At 43.4% G+C, this 24250-nt stretch overlaps 1 protein-coding gene across 1 annotated transcript in view; it reads left to right on the forward strand.

The window, feature by feature from the left end:
* LOC138492335 (sodium-dependent serotonin transporter-like) overlaps positions 1–24250 on the forward strand; it is an 821649-nt gene that overhangs the window by 337929 nt on the left and 459470 nt on the right. Inside the window, exon 5 of the mRNA XM_069619389.1 lies at positions 5173–5307. Within this exon, the coding sequence (XP_069475490.1) occupies positions 5173–5307 (135 nt within the window). The remainder of the gene's footprint in view (positions 1–5172; positions 5308–24250) is intronic.

A 24250-nucleotide genomic window follows, 5' to 3' on the forward strand; every position in this document is an offset into this window, starting at 1 on the left:
TGTTCCTGTTTTCCCTCTGTGTCCCTTTAAAGGCTTCACCGTGCGCTAGCGGCTTTACTCCCTCCCATTAGTCCTCTGCTGTGTTGCTCCATGCGGCTCCTCCTCTCTCAACGTGCCGGCTGCAGCATTCTTTACGCCGCAGTTTCTCTGGCTGTACTTCCGGCGGCTTCTCCGTTCTCCACACGCCGGCAACAGTTTCCTTCCCAACAGTTTTGTATTATTCTGCATTACTCACGGCTCCCCTGTGCTCAGTTGTCTGCAGGCAAATCCAGGCTCTCCCTCTCTGAGCTCTGCAGCCACCGCTGCCTAAACTCGGGAAGGTTATTTCTCCCCACGAACCTCTGCTTTCAGAACAGTTTCCATAATATTTGGAGCTGCTGATTGTGGTGGGTGTGGTTCCCGTTCGTACTGTGAATGCTTCCTCTATTCGGCTACCCATCTTCCAGTCCTCTCATATCTCATATGAGTTAATCCTCTCAGAGTTCATACTACCTCCACTCTGGATTCCTGTACATCTACCACTATCAACTGTATTCAAGAACTGAAGGATGCCATCTTCCAAGAAGGGTTTTTTGTGCCGTTGGCTTTTTCCCTTTGGCGACTCCTGGGAGGTTGGCCCCTTGCCTAGGCTGTTTCTTCAGCGAGCATAGTGGCTTCTTCCCGGGGTCAGCCATATCTCTACAAGGAGAGAAAGACATCGAAGAAGAGGGAAACCAAGTTCCCAACAGACAAAGTGGAACTTTCAACGAAAGAAGAATCAGGTGAGGAGGGGGCATTAGGCATTGACGGTGTCACAAATACTCTCATTAAACCATACATTCACACAACATATAATCACTCATTCACCCAGGCATTCATACATTCACACAACACACACTCTCATTCACCCGCACATTCATACACCAGTCATGCACACATACATACAAGCAAATATTCACACATTCACGCACAGACAGATTCCCATACACACCAAGAGTGTTCTCACTGGTAGGCCTAAGGGATCCTTCGTTCAGGTGGCCAGGGGAGGGCCATCGCCTTTGGACCCAACCCTGGAGGCAGATAAGCAAGGGAGGATGACCTGGGCAGGGAATCCTTTGTGACTGAGGAAGGAATGTCCTCAGGTGAGACACAGTATCCCCTTTCTTTTGACTTACGCCTACCCGACATCCCCTCTGTCTGTATGGGATATTGTCACCAAAGACACATTATGCCCCAACCTTTCCCAATACCGAAAAGAGGATGAAACTGTCAGGGAAAAACAAAATGATCCCTAATCCCAACATAAGTTTTATCCCTCCTTCCTCAACACCCACTCCTCAACAACCCTACACTCAGATCCCCTTTTCTGATAAAAATCAACATCTTTATCCTTTTTTGTAGAATACCACAACTCCCATAATTGCTCTCCACTGCTGTTTCCAAAAACCACTGGGACGAAGAAGAGGAAAAAGAGAGCTGTAAAGATTACCCATAGGAACCAATGCACCAGGGATTCCTATGGGCAGTCACATTTTTGTCCCAATAATGAGAACATATGTCCTGTTTCTCTTTTGTGTATATTTAAAATGAGGTCACCCAGACAGTAAAGAAATAGATTTTTGTGGCACGTGTCATGGGTCTTTCTGGGTATTTCAACCAGTATATAAATCACGTCCCAATAATGAGGCCAGGTATGGTCATGCCTCGCACTACAACCATTCCCACCTGAAATCTTTCAAGACTCCCAGTCACTATAAAAAGCAGAACATACAAGCACACTTTGAGCAAGCTGGGGATGCTGGGTGGAGCACAGAGGCCAGGAGGAGATTTAGAGCTGAGGAAACCCTGGAAGGCCTGGAGAACCAAGGACTGCCTAACTGCCGGGCCTGTGAGTACAGGGGAGGCTGCTGTGAGGTAAGTGCCAACTGTAAGGTGCCAAACCAGGGCTAGATGGGGTAATCAGGCAGTGCCCACACCAGAGCTTCTCCCCTGGGCATTCAGGAGTGCCTAGGCCTCTGAGGGGCAGGTGGCAGCACCCTGACCTCAACAAAACATCCCCTTATGCTCTTGCTGCTCCCAAAACTGCCAGAATGCCAAAAGGGGAGCTAGCAAAGTGGGAGTGAAATAAAAGAAAGTGCATTATGGGACTTGAAGTCCAAATACAGTACATTTTACAAATTAAGAGGGGTCCGAGTCCGGCTGAGGGAGACCTTTGTGTGAACTTTAAGGAGGGGATCTGAGCTCGATTAAGGGAGATCCCTGGAGAAAACAAGAAAACTGAATTATGCTTCCATGATGCCAGCGACCCTCCCGAGTGAACGGCAGAGTTGGGGAGCCGAGGCCAAGCCAGTGGTGTTAACCTTGACTCGTGAATTGTAAATTGTAAACCAAGAAGTGAGTTGGGAAGCGACCTGAGAGACCAGTGTGTGTTAAAGAAAGTTTGAAGTGGCAACATTATATCGCAAGTGAAGTCTGCATGCATGTGGATGAGATGCGAAGAGCGGTGAATTAAAGGAATGGTTCGCCCAAAATTTTTTATTGCAAAAAAAGATGGGCAATAAGAAAAAAAATTGATTGCCACTTTTTTTTTAAGTCCCTATGTAAAATTTAGAGAAAATGAAGCTCAAAATTTTAAAAAGGAAGCACATGGGGCATCCATTTTGTGAAATGGATGCCCGCCTGTGCTTGCTTTTGCGGCACTAATGAAGGAAAAGCCAGCAAGCTGTAGTAAACAAAAGCTACCACTGGGTGGCTTTTCTTTCATTGGTGCCGGGACTCGGAGGACGCAGACCGGAGACTACAGGCAGAAAAGCTGCAGCTGCAGCTCTGTAAGTGCTATTTATTTTTAAAAAAATAAACACTAGCTGTGTTTTATTTTCTAAGTTTTCCAGGCTGGAGGAAAAAGAAAAACCGCAGCGTTTTCAAACACAATAACGTTGTATTTATGTGTGCGGTAGTTTCAAAAGCTACTGCAAACATAAATACAATGTTTTTAAAGCTGCGGTTTTATTTCTAAGATTTCCAGGCTCCTCCATCCCGGAAAACTTAGAAAAAAAACTGCAGCTAGTGTTTATTTTTATTAAATATTTTTTTTGCAATAAAAGTTTTTGCGCAAACCGTTCTTTTAACTTTGAAGTAAGGACAGCTGTGAAATCAGCAATACTGAGTAACAGAGTGGTCCGGCGAAAGGAAGTAGTCCACTCGAAAGTCTCTGTGAAAGGTGCATTGTTCGTAACGATAAAGTGAATTAACTGCAAAAGTGAAGTAAGCAAAATGTACTCCTAGAGAAGGGGAGAGTGAAAGTTAAACCTTGCACTTTTAGTCAGAGTGGTCCTGTAAAGAAAGCCACGCACATTTGAAAGTCTCCGACATCCGAAAGCGGTCTGAGCCTGGCTGAGGGAGACCAGAAGTGTAATACGCTTGGGGAAAGGAGCCACCTTGCAAGATTTTGTTGGACTTTGTTCTGAAGGGTTCTGAGCCTGACAGAGGGCGACCTATGTGAACTTTGTTGTGAAAGGTCCGAGCTCGACAGAGGGGGACCCACATGAACTGGTGTTTTAAAGAGGTCTGAGCCTGAAGGATGGGGGCCTCGATGAACCTTTTGTTGAAACATTATTTGGAAGTCTGGAAAGAGAGACTTTAATGTGGAAGGCCAGGCGGGCCTCGATCCATGTTTTGGAACTATTTATTGTGTTGAAAAGCTGAGCTGATCCCTACTCTCTGAATCCCAACTGCCCATCCTCCAACCCCAGGCACTTTCTCTGAAACAGTTTCCCCCATTTGGATCTTTCCCCACCACTGCCAGATCCTCTCTCTTTTGGGTTTGTTGCTTAATGGGCCTCTGCCCTTATAATCCCTTCTTCTGCTGTATACACCACGCTCATGACATCATCCCCCAACTTCCCTACTCTCTGTGCCATGTTCCTATAAGGAGTTTCACCCCACACATAGCCTCATTCAGGCAACCTCCACCGAGTCTGCCACACCTCCACCTCACTAGCCCAATCCCCTCAAATGCCTTACCTTTGCACAGTTCAGCTCCCTTCTGTTTCTCTGTCACCACCTCTAAGCTCTTCTGCCTAATAGGGTCCATCATACACCCAACAACTCACACCCCTGCCCAACTCATCTCATTGACTGTCCTCACCATGGAGCTATGCCAGACCTTCCCATTCGTCATACTCTGATTCATTCTATGCTCACACTCAAGTCTGGCATCAACTAAGGTGGGTAAACTCTGTGATCTAGCCGATGCAGGCCAACAGCATTGGAAAGTGCCATGCCAACCAAATATTCTGCTTCTCAACACTCCTTCCTTTCTCTCTCTTCTCTGTAGTTTTGATTTGTGGCACTTAAATAACCACAAAATGTATCAAAACCAATAAATGACAGTTAGCAAGAGAAAACAGAAAGAAGATTGTCTGTCAGCCTCTCTTTCTCTCTCTCTCTCTCTCTCTCTCTCTCTCTCTCTCTCTCTCTCTCTCTCTGTCTCTCTCACTCTTTCTCTTTGTCTCATTTGGATACTGGGTGGCTGATCCTAAACTCAAGCTGTGAGTCAGAACTATCAGATTGGAGTACCAATAAGAGGTACAAGGGATGAAAGGAGGGTTACCCAACTTTTTACTTGTTTATTTACTTACCAACCCATTGACTGCCTGTTGCCATGCCAATCTCTATTGCCTTTCCCACCCAAAAATCATCCTCTTGGGATCTCTTTGAGCTAGCTCTATCAAGCATTAATGTCAAACTGTGTGCTCCACGGGGCCTGTCAGTGTAATTTCTAAACAGCCTTCTAAGAGTTACTGACTTAGTTTCTGCTTTAAATGAGCTGCTGGTGTAATCAACATTTCTTTAAAAGGTGTGTCTTCGGCCACTTGATCTATAAGCAGTGTGTGGGTCCTCACATCTGTCCCTTGAACTGATGTACTGTTAAAACAGTTTTGGCTTGTGTGTATACGTATTGCATAGGCATTTGCCAGGCACCGCTATCATATACCCAGGTACTCGCATGATTTTCCAGCTGTTGCTATTTTATGGCTAGGTAGTTTCATTATTGGGGTGCCTGGCAAATGCCTGTCCCATGCCTACATAAATGATACAACGATTGGCTTTCCCATGGCTTGATGTTATATGTGTTGTTGTGAACAAGGTATAAGATGTAATTGGCTTGACCCATCTACATTTGCCTCTCAGGTGGTGTGGGTAACAGCAACTCTACCTTATGTGGTCCTGTTCATACTTCTAATCCGGGGGGCTACTTTGCCAGGGGCCTGGAGAGGCATTGTCTTCTACCTCCGACCAAACTGGGAGAAGCTTACGAGCACTGCCGTGAGTAAATGTTGTGAATACTTGTTTTTTTGTCTGGTCTCAGATTGAGGGAGCGCAAATTATTGTGAAAGAAGATGTTTTTCCTCTCAGAAATTGCACTACTCATATTACTAACAAATGCATTCAAATGAATAACCATATTTTAAATATGTGCAAGAACCACTGAATGCTTGAATGCTTGAATACCAGCAAACAAAAGACATGTTCTTTTCAATCTAATACAGCGGTCTATTCCTTCAGATCCCCACGGCCCCCTTTGCACATTTGCACAAATAATGGGGCATTTCAGAGTATGCAAAAGTGCATCCTGATTCACAAATGGGATACGCTTTTAAATGCCTGGAAGCGTTGGTCACGCCCATGTGCCTTTTGAAACGGGCACAGTGTGGGGGGCAGGGGCGTACATCAAGACACTGTCACTTCCGACCAGGCCATGATTTTGTCTTGAAGTGTGACAGCTGCAGGGTTAATAGTGGCAGCCACACTAGAAGTTCTATCTCCCAAAAGAAGATTTAATTTTTTTCCCCATCATTTCACTGCGACAGGGCCTTATTTATGGCTTGTCTTGGTGAAATGCGCTACCAGCAACCACTTTTTCAGGATGAAAACAAAAATAAATGTAGATACAAGTGAATCATAGTGTGTACCTAATCTGGAAAGCTAGTGCGACTCTCCAAGAATGGAACTGGAGACCCCTAGCTGGCACATTGTTGTGGTCTGGAGAAGGATCATACGGAGGCAGGAGGTTATGTTACTGCTGGCTTCACCTGCATGCCTAGTAATGGAGTGGGCCTATGGCAAAGAAGGCTGAAAGAGGAGCGTTGGGCTGCCTTCCTTCTCCTCGCTCGCTGCACTCTAATGTGAGAAGCAGGAAGCTCGCTTTACATCTCGCATTGACTTCTCGCGGGACTTCCTTGAAGTCCTTTACTCTACATACATACTCGAATTCCGCAACAAGTTACTGCATCACACGTACAGTGGCATTTTAAACAAAATACATAGTGCATGCAGGGAACCATCAACATTAGCACTTATACTTTGTCAGATCCAGTGCATGCAATTCTAAACCTTCAGGAGGCAGAGGGGAGAAGGAAAGAGTAAAACCATGGTGAACTCGCTTGTACTCTTTCCTTCTCTCCTCTGTTTAATGAAAAAGTAAGCTCTGCCTGCAAATACGCTTTGGAATTAGCGTTTACTAATGGATTCCTCTGCAACCTGCCTGGTTTTGACCAGGTGCAAAACCAAAACAGATTACATAGGAATCCATCCGCTGTATGCCTGCATGAAAGTCTCATGCAGGCGTACAACGAGACGCCCTGGTGAGATGAAGGAGGACTGCACAGCTATGGTCTTATCTTTGTTCCATGACTTTCATCCGCCTCGTCACTGCTGCAAAATAGGGCAGTGCTTTCATGGAGACAGAAAAGCATGACACCTTGCTTTTCCACCTCTATTTAACATACTGACCCATTAAAAAAGAGGCTGGTTTGCCTGTACCGAAACAAAATTCGTCATGAAGATACTGAAGAACTTGCAATTTATGACCAGTGGTTATCTTATTCAAGGTGTTGTACAAGACAAGCAGATAGAGAGTTGAGTAACAAAAGAGTCTTTACTGAAGTTACAGGAATACAATTCCACCTCATTCCTTGAGTGCCATGGGACCAAATGGCCCATCTGTTGAGAACAAAACCCAGAGCATACCACAATCCATCAGCCCCTCATTACAGCCTCACAGACAATAGAACTATATACACTGCATATTCCATGCTACAGGTATCTCACAAGGGTCTTGTCATGGCATATTTACACAAGCGTTTCTCAGATAGTTCTGGGTCATGATTGCTGTAGATGTATGATCAATCAAAGCACATTAAGAGTCCTCCTTGGCCGCCAAATGTCATTTCAGTAGAAGTATGGCGGATGTACTTATCCCTAACTGGCCCAAACATCTTACACCCATATTTAAGTGCAACATGAATCAATGTTGACCCTACAGCAACAAGTAAAATCCTACAGATTGCCATAACTGAGATGATGTAGTTTGGTGGCAAAATTGATGGTCTCGTAACTTGTCGATCTAGGTTCTAATCTCAGATATGGCACTCTCGACCAAAAGGGGCAGAGTTGAATTTTGGGCAAACTACTTTCTCCCTGTGCATCAAATTGTAATACAAATGTATACAAACGACTGCTCTGTGTGCTGTCTAGTATTGTCCCACGTATATATCACCAGCGGCCCTTATCACATCTGGTCTCAAATGGACCTCCCAGAACATGTTCTTATTTGTATGCTACAGCACATCCAGTTAGACATGCTCCTGATGAGTGATTCACCACTCAAAGGAGCTAGATCCATGTTATAACCATCAACAAATATTGTTTGGGGCTCATCTCCTACAAATGCACTCAATCACTGAAACATATTAAATGTGATTTGTCACAATACGTACATGCACACATTCAAATGCATAAATACAAAAGGAATCTGTAAACACACTCTTAGTTAACAGATGAGCAACTTTTGAAAATGAAATACAATAACAAAGCTTTAAAAGCTTAAGGTTAAATAGCAGGAGGAAGATCACCAAAGGAAAACATTTTCAACCCATTCAGAAAGATCAACAACATTAAAATAAACAAAATCTATATAGCTCATGTTTTTGTAATATCCTCCCTAATTTATTTCATGAAAACCATGAGTAAGAAAACAAGGTGTTGAAGAGACTTATATATTAGGGAGCACAATAGATAAAGGGCTGCAGTAAAATCATGCTTCCATCGGATTCCTGATCATTAGCTTCACAGCAGGAATTATATGTTGTGTCATTCGGGTCACTCCTATGCTAGTGAATGTGATTGGAAATCAGACCACTGTAAAGCAAATGTTCAGGACCTGTTCTGGGAATTCTCTGCAGCTTTCATATCCCTGGACATATGGTGTGGTTTTTATTTCTGGTGATCAATCTATGGGATCTGTGGGACCACTGCCTTGGTCAGGTGTTCCAGTAAAGCAGGGTACAGTCTGGATATCACCAATTTTGAAAATAGAACGGAGACAGGAGGGCTGATAAGCAGAGCTTGGGAGCTGCTTTCCTAAGGAGTGCAGTGGTAACCCAGTACAGCTGATTTGAAATCCAACCTGCCATGTATTGTATCTGTGATGCCCATTAATGGTGGAGCATTTCTGGAATGACAACCCAGCTTTGCCTTAACACTTGTCACTTTGCCCAGTCTTAACTGGGGATCTTCTGTTATCGCTTCATTGTCAACTAATCTGGTGGGGATTGAAATATCACTTTGCATTAATCATGCTTAACAATAATGTTCAAATCAGCTGCTGGAGAAGATCCTCCCTAAGTTGTCTGCCATGTTTTCCCTGTAACAGACTACAGTTGCTTTTACTTCAGAATGTTCAGTTGTGCAACGTGCTCCAGTAATGGGTTGGATGTGTATTGCAACTCTACTGTAGTCGCTTCCTTGTGTTGCTGTCACTCTTCTGGATGATCCTAGAACATACTGCTGTTGAATTATGCTCCTCCAAGACCTTCATGGCATGATGATAGAGACAGCGATGAGTTGGAGCCGTTGCAACTCTTTTGTCTTCCTTGTGATGCTGTTAAAATAACCTCTTGTCATGGAATGTTGCTGTTGCAAGACCTTCCTAGGGACTGCGGGAATGCCACACGACTTTCTGCCCCACAAGAGTCTTTTCACCAAGTATAACAACCCTTTCATGTATGTTTATCAGTCGGAACCGTGGGGAGAAATCCCTTTTTCATCGAAATCTAGGAAAAAAGAAAATCATTGCATACAGATTCAAGCACTGAGACTTTGCCTAATAACATACTTTCTCTGTAGAACCTATATCATGAGAAATGGCTTAATAGTTAATTGGCTTGTAATATGGAGCTGCACGATGATTGACTTGTAATCGCTGCAGTCACTGAAACCTGTAGAGCCTGGAACTTTACTGATACTTGTTTCATGTACTTTTTATAGTTTGATATACTCAAGGGGATGTTATTGCTTTATGCGTTTCATTCAACTAAATCCTTTCCATGAAGGCAGTATAGGTCCATGGAAATGACCTTATAACCTGAAGGTAACTATTGTGTTCTTTCTGTATTCATATTATTGGCTTTAGACCAAGTAAGTATGTGTCTAGTTTTCTGTTTTGTTGGTAGTGCACCTGGGAAAGATCTGAGCCAGAACACCTCAGGCAATTAGTTTAACGCCAGCTTTATATACTGCTTGTGGACACTACTTGACTTAGTGGGTAGTCCATCAGCCTCCAAGATTGGATTAGTACTAAGTCAAACATGAATGAGAGTGGCTTTCAAAGAACACACGTTCCCAAATCAAAATGGAGGAACAGTTTCCGGCTCACTTTAGGTGTAACTGTTTGCTCCATGTGGAACTACTGGCCAGGTGGACTAAGTAACAGAGAATTGAACACCAAAATATTATGTCTGGAAGTGGCCTGTCTGGGTACAACAGTCAAGAGGATATATTACAGAAGGAATTAGTGGTGGAGAGCAGATACCTGTCGCAAACGGTCATGAAATATGAAGAGGTATGCAGTTTAGGGTGTATGGGAGGCCAAAGAGCATGGCAACAGGTAGCATCAGACCCCTCTTAGTTATAGCTACTGCAGGAGAGCAGAAACATTCGCTGAGGCCAGAAAAGTGGCAAAGAAATGAGCAATGAGAAGCAGGGACCCTGTGTAAGCTTCCCGAGGCAATATTAAATGAGGGCGATAGATGATATGACATCTTCGCTAGAGGCAGAAAATAGAAATTGACCCAGTTAGTAGAAAGAGAGAAAGAGAGGAGTGAAGGGCAGCAAACCTCCTTAAAACGTCTCCTTTTGCACAATAGTCACCTGTTTATTTTGATCTATTTATGTGAAGTTTTGTATCGTGCAAAATGCAGAGCCGGGAGATTAGGAGGGGAAGGGAGTGGTAGGGAGCAAAACATTCAAACGAGCCAAGAGGATTACTGTCCTGAATGTCCAGCCTCTCAAGGTAACTAAGTGACTGGGAATGGTTCTATGTAAAAATGTTCCCTGGAAAATGTAGGCATGTGAAAATGTAGTAAGCAAAGAGTCATCTAGAAAAATGTTGTTATTCAATACGAGCAATCCAAAGTGTGAAAATGTTGCCATTTAAAAAGCTATTTTTAAAAAAGCTATTTTTAAATTTAAAATAGTACAAGGCTGTAACCCTAAATATGACCCAAACCTCTAATCAAACATCCACACTCTCTCTTGTTCCATTCCTAAACCTTCCCCTAACTTTAATTACAACTCTTATCGTAGCCTGAACTCTTCCAAAACACTAACCCTTCAGCGTGCTTAAGTATTTTCTTTGCATGTTACTAAATAAAAACTAAATAGAAAATGTACAGTGGACCTATCTCCAACCCCATCACCAGCTCGACACAAATGACATAGCCCTTGCTCTAACCCATACCCTTGCTCTAATACTGACTTTAGCTTACTACTAATACTTTCTTTACCCTAACCACTTCTTAGGGAGAATTCTCATAAATGTGCTAATTCCCTTTACCTTAGAGACCAGCAACTTTGCTGGATTTTGAGGACTTGATTTTTTTTACCTGGAGAGAGTGTGAGCCTTTTTTCCCACTCTCTCGTGTATTTTGATGTGTGCTTTACTCTTGTGTTCTTTGATTATGGTGTTTTAGATAACTCCATAGGTATCATCTTTTCCTGTGTGTTACACAGCACCCTCAGTGCAGTGACACAGGGAAGCTTTTTAGGCTGTCGCAAGGTTTAAATACCTTCTCTTAGATGAACTACTGTTTCCCAGAAAATGTAAAGTTAAATTGACTTGACTAGTCTTTTTAAATTCCTAGACCCTGCACACACTATCTTACAATAGAGTGCTGGAGGGGTTACCTAGTATCCCCTATGTCTAGAATCTCATGTAGCAGTCAAATGCTACCCTTTCCTATCGAAATGGCTGGTGGCAGTGGTTTTACAACGAACCACCATGATTTTTCCCGACCGCGAATACCGGTAGCTAAAAATCGCGAGAGCCATGTTTTTCAAGATGGCGCCTGAGCCCCCTTTGTTTAAACAGGTCCCAGTCTTCTTTTTTGCCATTTCTTTTTGGAAAGGTCCTTCTAGAGTTTGTCTCTGCATGCCAAACTAGGTTTAGTACCTTTGTTCCTATGCCTTTGGCGGGCTTCAGGACTGAAGACCGCCTCTGGTGCCTGAGTGTCTGGGGTGGGCAGGTAGTGAGGGAGATGCCCGAACCTCCCTGTGCTTAGTCTCCTAGGAGACCCAAATGCACTCTGGCATGATTGGCTGGCTGTCTGTCCGGCAAGGACAGCCCCCCTGCTGGGTGAGTGGCAGCTAGCATGGAATGAATGGGTGAAAACTGTTTAAAAATATAGTCTCGGCTTGCAAGGAGAGTCGACCACTGGAACGAAAGAACCGAAGACGAGCTGGAAGAGGACGGCTGCTGAAACTACTGGACCGTTGGTTTGCCCAGTGGAGCCCTGCTGCAGGTGCGAATCACCAAGTTCATTTCGACAGTGAAGCCCCTTCAAGGACGACTTCTTCCTTTGAGTTGGTGGGACCAATCAACTCGTAAGCCACCTTAATTCCATTCTCGGAACTGGTTAGGATTAACCAGGGAGAAGGACACCAGCTTGTGTGCTTGAAGAACAGCAACCGGAATCGAAGATTTGCCAGTTTGCCAGCTTTGTGACCCATCCCGTGCAGTGCAGGAGTCCCCCGACATCCTCCCTCTTGTCCCCACGACTGAGGCTCAGAAACAGCAAGATCTGCAGGAACTGCCAGGAACAGAAGTCTGCAGCTGCATCTTTTTCTTCAATATAAGGTACTGTGAAAACCCGACCGAGAGAACTTGCCTCTCACCGCAAAAGTTTGTGGAACTTTGGCAACTTGCAGGCCTAGTCAGCTTGTGACCCGACATACAAACCTTTCTTCCGTGAACTACTTCCAAGAACCGTGGCAAAGACTTTTCCGTTTTAAATACCAGAACCGTTTTTACTTATACAAGACACTAGCCCATTAAAATTTGGCCTACCTATTGCATTGAATCAACTCCTCTGGTGAACTCAAACTATTTGCACTGTTTTAAAGTAACTGTAATATTCGTTTTATTAACTTATGCCTTTTTGCTCCTACTTCACTCACTATTTTGCTTCGACTTCAAGGGAGCTCAACTGCTTAGTAATCAGTATTGTAGTATACATTCTGTATGATATTGGTTGCCTCATTTAGTGAATGCTTTATAAATGATTGTGTAATAAATTAAGAAGTGTTTTACTGAGAAACCTTGAGTATAAGTCTCTATCTGAATACTAGTCACTGTAGACCTTTGTGTAACAACCTTACAAGCTCACATTCCCTCTTGAGATAAGCCTGGCTGCTCAGCTCGCTACCAAAAACTGTGTGGTACAGACGTATACCAAAGGTTGGTTTTGCTTACACCTGTTGTCCTAGTTGTGTGTAGTGGTCCCAGAGGGTACTGCATACAAACTTTGCCTAACACCACTAGGTTTATCCTAACCGCTATCCTAAGTCAACATCACCAATCCTCTCCAACCTCCCTATCTCTTTCTTTAACAAGTACCAAAGCCATTGCTCTATAAGCCATAGCCTTATTGTAGCCCCTTCCCTAACACTTACCCTGACACTTAATCTACCCTACCCACTAACCAAGCCCCAACATCTTTACCCTAACCCCTATCCTAAACCTAAACCAGGCAATCGCAAGCCCACTAAACTCTGCTTAATCCTAACAATTACCATAGCAGCAATACATTTTTGTCTACTTTTCAGCTGAATTAATTGATTACATTTTTCTTGGCAACTTTTTCACTGCAGAAGTATTTTCACTACACATTTTTTATTTGTGTTAGCTTTTGACTGGATACCACTGGGGGAGTGTGTCCAAAGAGTACCAATGGAGGTGGTCAATGGACTGAACTTTTCATGGTGATCAGGTGGGCACACTCTGCAGGCTATATGGTTACTTGGTAGAGGTGGAATTATAATAATACTAATTTGGTGATTTATATAGTGCTTAATAACAGATTCCTCCAGTTTCTAAGCACAATAATCTCTGTCACCATTATTAACTCTTTTTCGTACACACTATATCGAAAATGGGAGGATGAAGAAATGAATCAGCCCAACCGAGATACCAAACTCGTGTCTCATAGCCCTGTATTGAATGTAAGCTATCCACCTGCAAAAGGGAGACCTAAGGGCATTCTCTGTGCAGCCCTACTGTTGTGGTCCAAGAAGTGATCTCCCACTAGGACCCTGCAGTTGCTGTTGAACACAGCACTGGAGGTGGTGCCATAAGCCCCATTGCTGCTGGGGGTGATATCGAGCTACTTCTGCGTGGGTTAGAGGGAGGGGCTCATGCCCTTCTTTGAATACCCATTTTTCAGTGAAAGAGACGCAAAAGGGAGGTATAAGAGTAGTCCACGGAGAGACCATGTTAACCTCACAGAGCCCTTCTCAATGATTCTGCAGATTACCAGGCGACTGCTAATACAATGGCACAAAATAGTGCTGCGTAGGACCTTCTGGTTCAACCTGTCATTAACTGTTAGATATTTGGCTCAACTTGAAGGCCCAAGGTTTTGCAAGTCACAAACTGTGCTCAGAGTACCCTGTGTTTTACACATTTGCTTTTCCATTTGAAGCTCTTCATATAGCAGCACAGAGTAAAGAGGGACTGTGTGTAAACTGCCTCATTACTTTACCATTTACCAGATACTGTCTACATTGGCCTTGCCTATGGCCATAGGCATGCAGGGTCACTGCTAGCAGAGTGGGTAACACACACTGGCAAATTGCTAGGATAAATGCAGCAGAGATACTCAAAGAAATGTGCAGTCCTTATAAAACCTTCTGGTAAATGTGCGAATATTGTATTACAAGATCTGGGTAGCTATGTGGCAGAAGCCCTTCAACAACTACAAGATCAAACATGTTACCTTCTATTGGCCCTCATTACAAGACAGGCGGTGGACCATGGTGATATTAGCACCATGGTCCATGCCGGATTCCGTCATGGTGGATGGCGGAATTACCTCCCCATTCCAAGGTAAGTGGGGCGGTAATTCCCCATTCACCATTTGCCCTTCCCCATTCCCATTTTTGCCCCATAGGGCATAATGGGGATGGGAAGGCGCTAATTACGGCACCGTAAATTACGGTGCCGTAATTAGCACCAAGGTCGCTTAGCGCCTTGGACTTTAACGCCTGCAAAAAGCAAAAAGCAGGCGTTAAAGTGTGAATCAGGCGTTAAGGGTTAACAGCGCCGACGGCGCCGTTAAACCCTTAACGCCTGACTTGTAATGAGGGCATTGTCTACGAATCCTTTTTCCAAGATACAGTATGAATTAGTGGCACTTGTCACTAAATGGTGTGAGTTTGGCATTCTGGATGAAGATATGGTTAAACTTGTGGTTCCCACGTCCTTTACCATTCCCACCATTTATTTTTTGCCCAAAATTCACAAATCCTTAGTTCGGCCACATGGGAGACCCATTGTCACATTATAAGAATCTTTGTTGGAAGATCTGTCTCGTTTTATTGACATAAGTTTGATTTTCTTTTTTTCAGTTTTTGCCTTCATTTTTGCTGGACACTAAGGTTTTTTTTTACAACACATTAATGAAGTCCTTTGGGAAGATCATTTGATTTTGCCCACAAAAAATGTTGTTTCTTTATGTACTTCGACTAATCATTCTGTGGGTATGAGTGTGTGTAAACATTTTTTGGACACAAGTTCACTCAATTTTTTATCATACTGTGCCACGATTGTGAAAATATTGACCTTTTTTCTGACTAATAATGTCTTCATGTTTGAAAAAGAAATGTCCACCAAGTACGAGAGACAGCCATGGCAGCACATTTACCCCCCATGCCATTTTAACCATAGGTTGCTGGGAGGCTACTATATTGTCTGAAATTGCATCTGGGACCTACACTGACCAGATTGTGGCCTGGTGGTGTTATATCAAGGATGTTTTTGTTATGTGGGAGGGGATCGAGTCAGGATGGGTTGATTTTGTCAAGAGGAATAATTCCAACAAAGTCAATTTGGCTTTCACCGAGAGTCACAGTACTTCAAAGATAGTGTACCTTGACACCATTGTCACCTTGGACGTTCATGGATACATGCCTCTGTATATAAAAAAAAAACACTAGCTTGAATCCCCCCCTGCATGCCACCAGTAGCCAACCGGTCAGTTGTAAGAAGAGTATCCCCTACAGGGAATGTGTATGGTACCTTAGAAACTGTCCTGACCTCATCCATTTTGATCAGTGCTGCTCCCAGGCTTCTCTACATTTTCTGTCAGGTGGCTATTCTAAAGGTGTCATCGAGAATGCTTATGTCAAGGACAGAGAACTTAAAAGGGACCATCTGCTAAATATGAAAAGGAAATGCAAGGAGTCTGACACTGATGATCCCTGCCTTATTGTGACTTATAGTAGCTCCTCCCAGAGTGTAAGGAAGATTATCCGAAGGCACTGGCACATACTGAGAATTGACGAGGATTTACTGCTGTTGCTCTCTCCACGGCCATGCATGCCTCACTTTCAGACGGGTATAATTGTTGAGAGATAAACTGGTGTCCAGTTGTCTTTAGCCCATTAAAGGATCTTCGGCACAGAGTGGGTGGCTGTCCAAATTTCCCGTGGGTTTTTCCAAGTGTCGCAAATGTAAGGTATGCACCCATGCTATTTCACAGAAAATGTTCACACATCCTATAACTGCCATACCATGTGCTATTAAACCTCTTATTACATGTTACACCACATTTGTTGTGTATGTACTTTTTTGCCCCTGCAATAAGTGGTACGTGGGCAGCGCCACCTTCAAGCTTGAGATCAGGATTCTTCAACATCTCAGCAATTAAAACATCTGATCCTCTTTATTCCATGGCTAAACACTTTAAGGAGCAACATGATAATAATTCCAATCTGTTAACTTTTGTTGGTATAGATCATGTGCCCATCCATCCAAGAGGTGGTGACTGAACTCTGAAAATTGGTCAACTTGATTTTGGACTTTGATACTTAAGTTCCTCATGGACACAGAATTGATGAGGAAATCTATAGCTTTATTGGAGTATGACTTGATCTGCCCCTGATCACTATTTGTATTATGCACAACCCTACCAGGGTTTTTCTGCTCATTGATCACTGCTTACATTATCTATGTTAGTAACAATTTTGTATGTATGTCGCCTACTAGTATGATATGTTTGGCTCCCATTATAATGTCCCATCATATTGGTCTTTATCACTGATTTGATTGCATTCTCTTTTTGTCTAGCTGTAGTTGTTCGCTAGAGATTACTTCTTCATGTGTTACTCCCTACAAATGTGTGCATGTGAGGGCAACTTTGCCTTCAGCATGTTGTGATGCACCTACACCTTCAGGCCTCCCTGTCATCACAGCCCATTTAAGTGCTAACCTCTGGGTCACCTCTGTGGCCCACTATTCAGCAATGCATTTTCCTCAAGTTGGAGGATATTTTCCCTTTTCCTTGGCCTTCCTGTACACCATTTTGCATTACCGATCCACAGACCACATAGTCTGTCTAGGTGCCATGATGGAGTGCGTGGTTATTCAATCCATACCAATAAACATGGGTAACATTGTCATCTGGTATGTTTACCACTGGCACATGATGGTCTCGTGCAGTATGTTTTGGTGGACAGCACCATTAGGTGAATATTCTGTTTACATATACACTTTATGTTTTCATTGTCATACAGGCATATGCATTTTACCTTGTCTGATGTTGCCATATGTTTTAGGAAATCATGTTTCTCTGCTATTAGTCTATGTCTGTAATATTGCACAATTGACAGCATTAGTACAGTCAATTGGACCTCGGCAGGTGGGAGTCTATGACTTTACCCAGTATTAGCTCATTTACACATCATTGCCGCAGTCTCAAAGCTAGTGCTTGAGAACAGTATCTGGCCCACCCATCTCTCTTTCAAATCACTTGAATTCTTTCCCTTCCCCCAACATCTCCCACCACTCCCTGTACTCCTCTGCACCCTCCCACTGGGCCCCTTCTAAAACCAAATCACATACACTCTTTGCTATCCCTTGGCTTCATTTCTTTCTGGCCCACTGTGTGAAATGGTAAGATTTTCCATGCTTTTCTCTCCACTTTGTAATGTGATTTTGAGTTGGTGTGTAGGAATGCATGGACTGTGGTGATAGGCATACCTCTATGTGGTGCCACAAAGTATTACATTTTCATCACTAGTCAATTGCACATACGACTTGTAGCTATAATGTCCATGGGCAATGTAAGATTTGGAGATAACATGATGGTCGGAATGGGTACTCGTTGGTTCCAGGCAGGGTAAACCTTTGCTTGTATAGTAACGGGCATTAAATGCACCAGCACTATGCACTTTATCAATGGCATTAATCTAATTGAAGTGCATACATCCGATTTTAGCTATAAGGAGGCAATGATACATAACAACAAGACCAGCACAATGCATTTTAAGCTCAAAAGGGCAGTACACATATGATTATCGAGGCATTGTGAATCCATACTATGCACTTTATTTTTTAGGAATGTAAAGCAGGTACTGACCATAAAAACACTATGCACTTTATCCACGGTAAAACCTCATCTGTAAATGTATGCACCCACATTTGAGTGGGCACATATCCAGTTGCTAAAACATTAAACAGTAAGAAACATGATATCCAACAATATATGTGAAAGCACTGGATATAAAAGCACGTTGCACTTTAGTAAACATAGCACTGCAAACGTAAATTGACATTAGGCATGAGAGGGCAAGCATATCAAACCAACTACTGATGTAATAATACATGTGGCTATTAAGTATTTTATCAGTAGGAATATCTTGTGTGGATTGCATATATATGACCTCAGCCATGAGAGTGTGATGACAACCAAATATTAGTACCCGGCGAGGTAAAATCAGATTGTTACATACAATCTGATTGGCCCTCGCTGGATCGTTACATGGGAGTGAAAGATTCACCTGAGGCGCTCCATTCGGAGCGCTGAGTCCCACTGAGTTCTTTTCCTTTCTCCCCCAGCCGGCATGGAAAGGGAGAAGGCACTACCATAGCTCTCAACCATTTGTGTTGCAAAGGCGGGTACCCAATTTTGTTTTTGGCGGGTGAGACGCCCATTGAAATTAATGGGAGTGCTGGAGGCTTGGCGGATGAGTCAGCCTTTTTCAAGGCGGGTGACACCCGCCAAAAGCATGTGCGTTGAGAGCTATGCACTACATGTAGTCCCTTCTGCCGTTCCATGGTGGCCATTTTGTTTGTTTACTTTTTCTATTTTTGTAATGGCTACCATGGAAAGAGAGAAGGCACTATGTGTAGCCCATTCTCCCTGATCCCTGGCAGCCATTGTTTTTTGCTTTTTTTTTGTCGAGTTGAGAAACGGGTTCATCGCTGTTTCCCTGCTCGGGAAATAAATGCTATTAGTACCCTGGTACGACGTGTCATGGTACTAAAAGCAATAGAACCCTCAGGGGGGGTCATTACTGGTCTGGTAATGCCCCCGGGTGATAGCTTCATGCCTGAGCGAAGACCTGTAATGCCCCCAACCCTCCTCAGGTTCTACTGCTTTATTAGATCAGCGCCATGCACTTTAAGTTCAAATGAGTAAGGTGATATAAACATTTGAGACGTAAATTAAATGGTAATATGCACTTTATCTGATAAGAACATTCAGTAAGCACTGAATGCAAATCCATGATGTCATTGATAGTGACATTTGTGATGTCATCTTTGATGTCCTGGGTGTTAGTCTTACCAGTGCATGGTGGTGGCACAAGTTATGGTTGCATAGCTTACCATAACTGGTGAATTTCTTTGGTTTTTCTATTTTACCTTGCAACCATACTGTCCCTTTCTTCTGTGAATTTCATAGTTTTTTTTAACACTGGTTTTATAAGTGAAAATATTTCATGATGTTACAAAACTGTATATAAATTATTAATGATTCCTCTTTTAACATATATGAAAGGACTATTTTTTTAATGTGTATTAATGTTATAGTTCAACGTGGAACTTTTCACTTTATACAAAGGTGAAAAACAAAGACAAATATGCATGTGCATAAAACAGACACACACAATTAAAGCAGCCATTATGAAAGGACTCTAAACCTCCTATAACTAACTTATTTGTTTTGCAGTGCACACTAATATGTGTCATTTTCAGCAGCACATGCTCGGGATGCAAGCCATGGTTGAATTGCCTAGGGCATGAGGCTCGACCAAACCACCCTTGTTATCCACTGCACCTAGCTTGCATCCTGGTCAAGTGTCCTTTGGCCCCCATAATGTGACCAATGGCGAGTGTTCTTGACTTGCAGCCATGGCCATTGTCCACAATATATGAGGCATGGGCTACGGCCATACTGCAGGCCCCAATAAGCAAATCAGAGAGACATTTGTCCTTGCCGGGGGCCATGCCCACTCCCCATACACCGAAGTTATATCACAATATTTTGTACCAACATATTGACACTTTGGAAAAAATAAAACACAAGACAGATTTGCAAAGCATTGTTTCAGGACCTTGCTGATGGTCCTCGCGCAGGTTTGCTGCAAACCCATACAGTACTTCGGGCTGTAGCCGCAAGCATAATATTTTTCCCATTCAAGTCTATCCTGTTTTAGAAAGGTTTACCACATAACCAGTTGCTGATGGCCATGCCCACTTTAACCAGTCCCTGGTGGCCATGGCCGGTGGCCAGATTGTCTGGAGCATAGCCTCAGGCACCAAAGTTATATCACTATTTTGTGCACCTGCCCTTGCAGGGGGTCAGGCCCACTGCCTACTTTACCCACACAGTGCCCTGTTGGCAGTGGGCAGTGGCCAGATTGCCCTGGGCATGGCCATGTCCATTTGACCAGTCTGGCCTCTGCCCACAGGCTATGCCTCAGGCACCAAAGATATTTCACGATTGTTTCTAAATACATTTTGACACTTTTCCAAAAATAAAACACAGGACAGATTTGCAAAAGCATGTTTTGGGGTCTTTGCTAATGCTCATCGCACAAGTTTGCTGTAAATCCGACCAGCAAACCCGTCCATTCTGCTTGCAGCCTTAGCCGCAAGCAGAATGTTTTTTTCCCATTCAAACCTATCCCGATTCCGAAACGTTTACCACAGAGCAAGTGACCCTGCTGATCATGGCCACTTTAACTCCATTGCTGGTCCCTGCTGGCAATGCCCAATGGCCAGATTGTCCGGGGCATGGCATCTGGTCACTATCCATGGCCTCAGGCACCAAAGTTATATCACAGTTTTTTGCACCACTGCCCTCTTTAACCACATACCCTGGTTGCCATACCCACTTTAACCCCATAGCCGGACCCTGGTGGCCATAGGTTACAATCTGTGTTACAATCTGGCCTCTGGCCAAGACCACAGACTATGCCTCAGGTACCAAAGATATATCCCTATTTTCTGTACCTATATTTTGACACTTTTAAAAAAATAAAACACAGGGCAGATTTACAAAAGTGTGTTTTCTGGTCCTTGCCAATGCTCCTCGCACGTTTGCTGCAAACGTTTTTTTTCCATTCAAGCCTATCCTGATTTCGAAAATGTTGGGATCCCCCCTACAATTTTGCCCTTTCTTGACAGAATCCCTTCATACTTTGCACAGGCATTCAAAGTAGGGTATACAATCTTTGTGCAAACCTCTGTGCGGATTCGTCAAACGGCACCAAAGTTATGAGCATCCAAGGATGCTGTGCCCCCCACCTCTAATTGTGCCCCCTCTTGTCGAACAGCACCAAACTTGTATTTTTTATGTAATTTTACATTTAAAGCAGCGCACAAAGCCCTGAGGCATCTAGGCGCTAGTTACAGTTACCAGCGGGTAATGAGTTACATGGTTACAAAACAGTTACAGGGTGGGGTAATAAGTTACTGTAATGTAAGGTACAGTAATGGTTGCATGAAGGTACAAGGTGGAGTTATAAGATAGACGAATGTACACAAATGACATGGTAATAGCAGTAAAGCAGATAGAATGTGGTACAAAAAGACATGACATGAGTCAGCAGAGCGAGAAGGTTAGGGACATGCCCCACCACTGGAAACGTATTAATGCACAGTGGGCATGCTCTATCCCAGCAATCAAATATTTGGGGAACAGGCAAAGTAAATTGGTCACACGCCAGCAAAGCCGCAGCCAGTCACTCTGGGGGCTACATTGGAAGGTGTGAGACAATGAAATCAGGATTCGGCATAAGATGTCATGTTAGTAAGTTCAGATGCAAGATCGGCAAGTATAAGTTAAACAGAAACATAATTGATGTTTACAACAACATTTAAAGTTCGGTCTATATTTCTATTGCAATATTTCATGCACTTTCAGTGAAGAGCGCCGAAGTTATAAGCCGTCTAATAACTGCTCTTTACCAACCCTCTAATGCACATGCATGGAGGTCCTTGAACATTTGTCAAGTTCACAAACATCACAGCAATATCCCTGAACATCTGAAAAGAAAAACACCCGATTTTTGTTTTTTTCTAGACATAACCCATACCATCCTCACCACTCCTCACCTCCCCAGAGATTGTTTCATTTGTTTGATAACTGTAATGTTCTGTTTTTGAATATGTTTTACTGCGATTTTCTAAGACTAAGGGTACAGTTTGTGAATCCAACATGGCATACATTTCAAAAGTTGTGACACACTTCACATGTTTTATTGACCAATCGGCGTCCATGTATGATCTCCACGAAAGTTACGTGGTTCCCTGATTGGTTTAGAGGCATCAGCTCAGAGGCTCCTACTCGCAAACCCCCTCCTATACTGCCACCAACAATCTTCAAACACATTCTCACACACAAACAACCAAAATGGTACCACCTTTTCAGTCCCAACACCCTACCTTGACTCTCTCCAAGCACTCTAAAAGCTGCCTCCAAATCCTGATGCACCGTCCTCTCTGACAGCTTCATCTTCCTCCAACATCACCCAAAACATTTCATTGCTGATGGACTCTCCTGCCTTTTTATAACCCTCCTCCTCCTGTCTGTAAGCTTCTCCCCACTTCCATTGGCTACCTTTGTCAGCTGCTTCCATGGTCCACTCTTTCCTCTTGTGGGCTGGGATTTTCCCAGGAAGCCTACAGAAAGCCCTTCAGATCTGCCCCTTTTCCATTCTCTATTTCCTCCAAGTCATCCATATGTTCTGCATCGTTTACACTCGAATTCTCTTTAGTACCAAGTAAGTTAATGTCCACAAATGCTTTGGTTAGGGTTACCTGGTCTCCCATAAGGGCTGTGACACGCTCTGCTGCTTCCAGCCCCACCACCGCTGCTGTGCTGCCCCCCTGTACCATGCCTGGGCTGTCTGTAGTAAATCTCTGGTCTCCAGGTTCAGCTCCTGAATGCGTGAGCCTAGTCCACTTTAATTTTGGTAACCAGTCCGTGCCTCCTGTTCCAGGCTGAGTCTTGTTATTTGGACCCAGGTGTATTTTAATTCTTGTCGTTTTTTGGATAATGCTGCCTCACAGGAACCACCTTAAGGTGAAGTGAAAGAGACCTGCACAGTACAGAGGCTAAGAGGCATCGGAACAGGGAAAGGGGTATCAATGCACATACATGTTTCCACATATTCTTGGGAGCTAGGGACAGGTGTCCCTTTCATCTCCCTTATGGTACCTCTAGGGTAGACCTGGCCCTGGTGTTATTATAATTATAATTATAATTGTTCTTTTATAACGCGCTTAATACCGGAGAGGTTTCTAAGCAGAGCCTGGGATTTGAACCTGTGTTGCTACACTGTTTCTTGGTTCCAAGACACACGTGTTGCCCCTGAGCTATCCTCCCGGCATGTTGCCCTAATAGGTCTCCCACCCACGTTAAGAGAGTACCCTGAATCCCTTTGACAGGGTCAAATCCAGGACCATGTCACAAGAAGTGAACTGTAGGTTTCTTGGAGTCAATACTAATACCCAAAGCGTGTATATGTAAGTTTTCAGTGCAGTAGTGGTTGACAAAAAAAGAACTGTGTCGAATTTGGTTTGAGTCGTCATGCTCTCTGATGTTCGTCCAAGTTGTGCTTGGCTTATGTATATCAAAGAGGAGTTGGCAAAGCCGTGCTATTTGCATCTTTACACGAACACAGCGGCAGCCCTGAGACCCAGTTGTAGTGAGATCTAAAAATGAGTCGAGGAATTCCCCAGTTCAGTTTCATCTCTCATGTAAAGCATAATCAGGTCTGAAAATCAACTGGAATGTGTGATTAAACCAAGCACAGGGCACTCCTATTGAGACTGAGGATGAACACGTTACCTTTAGCCACTAGAGTGTGTCGTTGGGACTAAAATATTGTGACGAAAAGCAATTGTATCTGTAATGGCTCGCAGATCTGCTTCATTTTATTTTGTTTTGCCCAGATTACAGTTCTCTCAGAAAGAAATATCTATTGCCTTTGTTTTGAAACAGAGGTATAAGACATGTCCGAGTAACTCTGTCCTTTATTTTCTATTTCCAAGATAATCTGTAGAAGTGTTCTGCATTTGCAGTTATGTTATTATCATTCTTTTTTTTATTATCAAAGAAAATTCAGTACACATGGTACTTCTTACATTTTATTACATCAACCTCACATTGGCAATTCCCAATCCATACACAAACATGAAACAACACAAAAGTCAATATAAAACGCTTTGGTCCTCCAACTAAAGTGGAGCACATTAAATTAAGTTAAATTAAATTCAATAGCATTGAAGCAAATTGCACTTGCCCACATCTGCCAGATTCCCTTGCCGTGCCAATCGCACATTCCTCAGAATCTGAGGTTAACCCAGTACTCCCATCCCGAGTTCAACCGTCCCCAATTTCTCAGCTTCTGCCTTTGCTAACAT

Source organism: Ambystoma mexicanum, chromosome 10 (genome assembly GCF_040938575.1).
Source record: "Ambystoma mexicanum isolate Mex_15411 chromosome 10, UKY_AmexF1_1, whole genome shotgun sequence".
NCBI classification, from domain to species: domain Eukaryota; kingdom Metazoa; phylum Chordata; class Amphibia; order Caudata; family Ambystomatidae; genus Ambystoma; species Ambystoma mexicanum.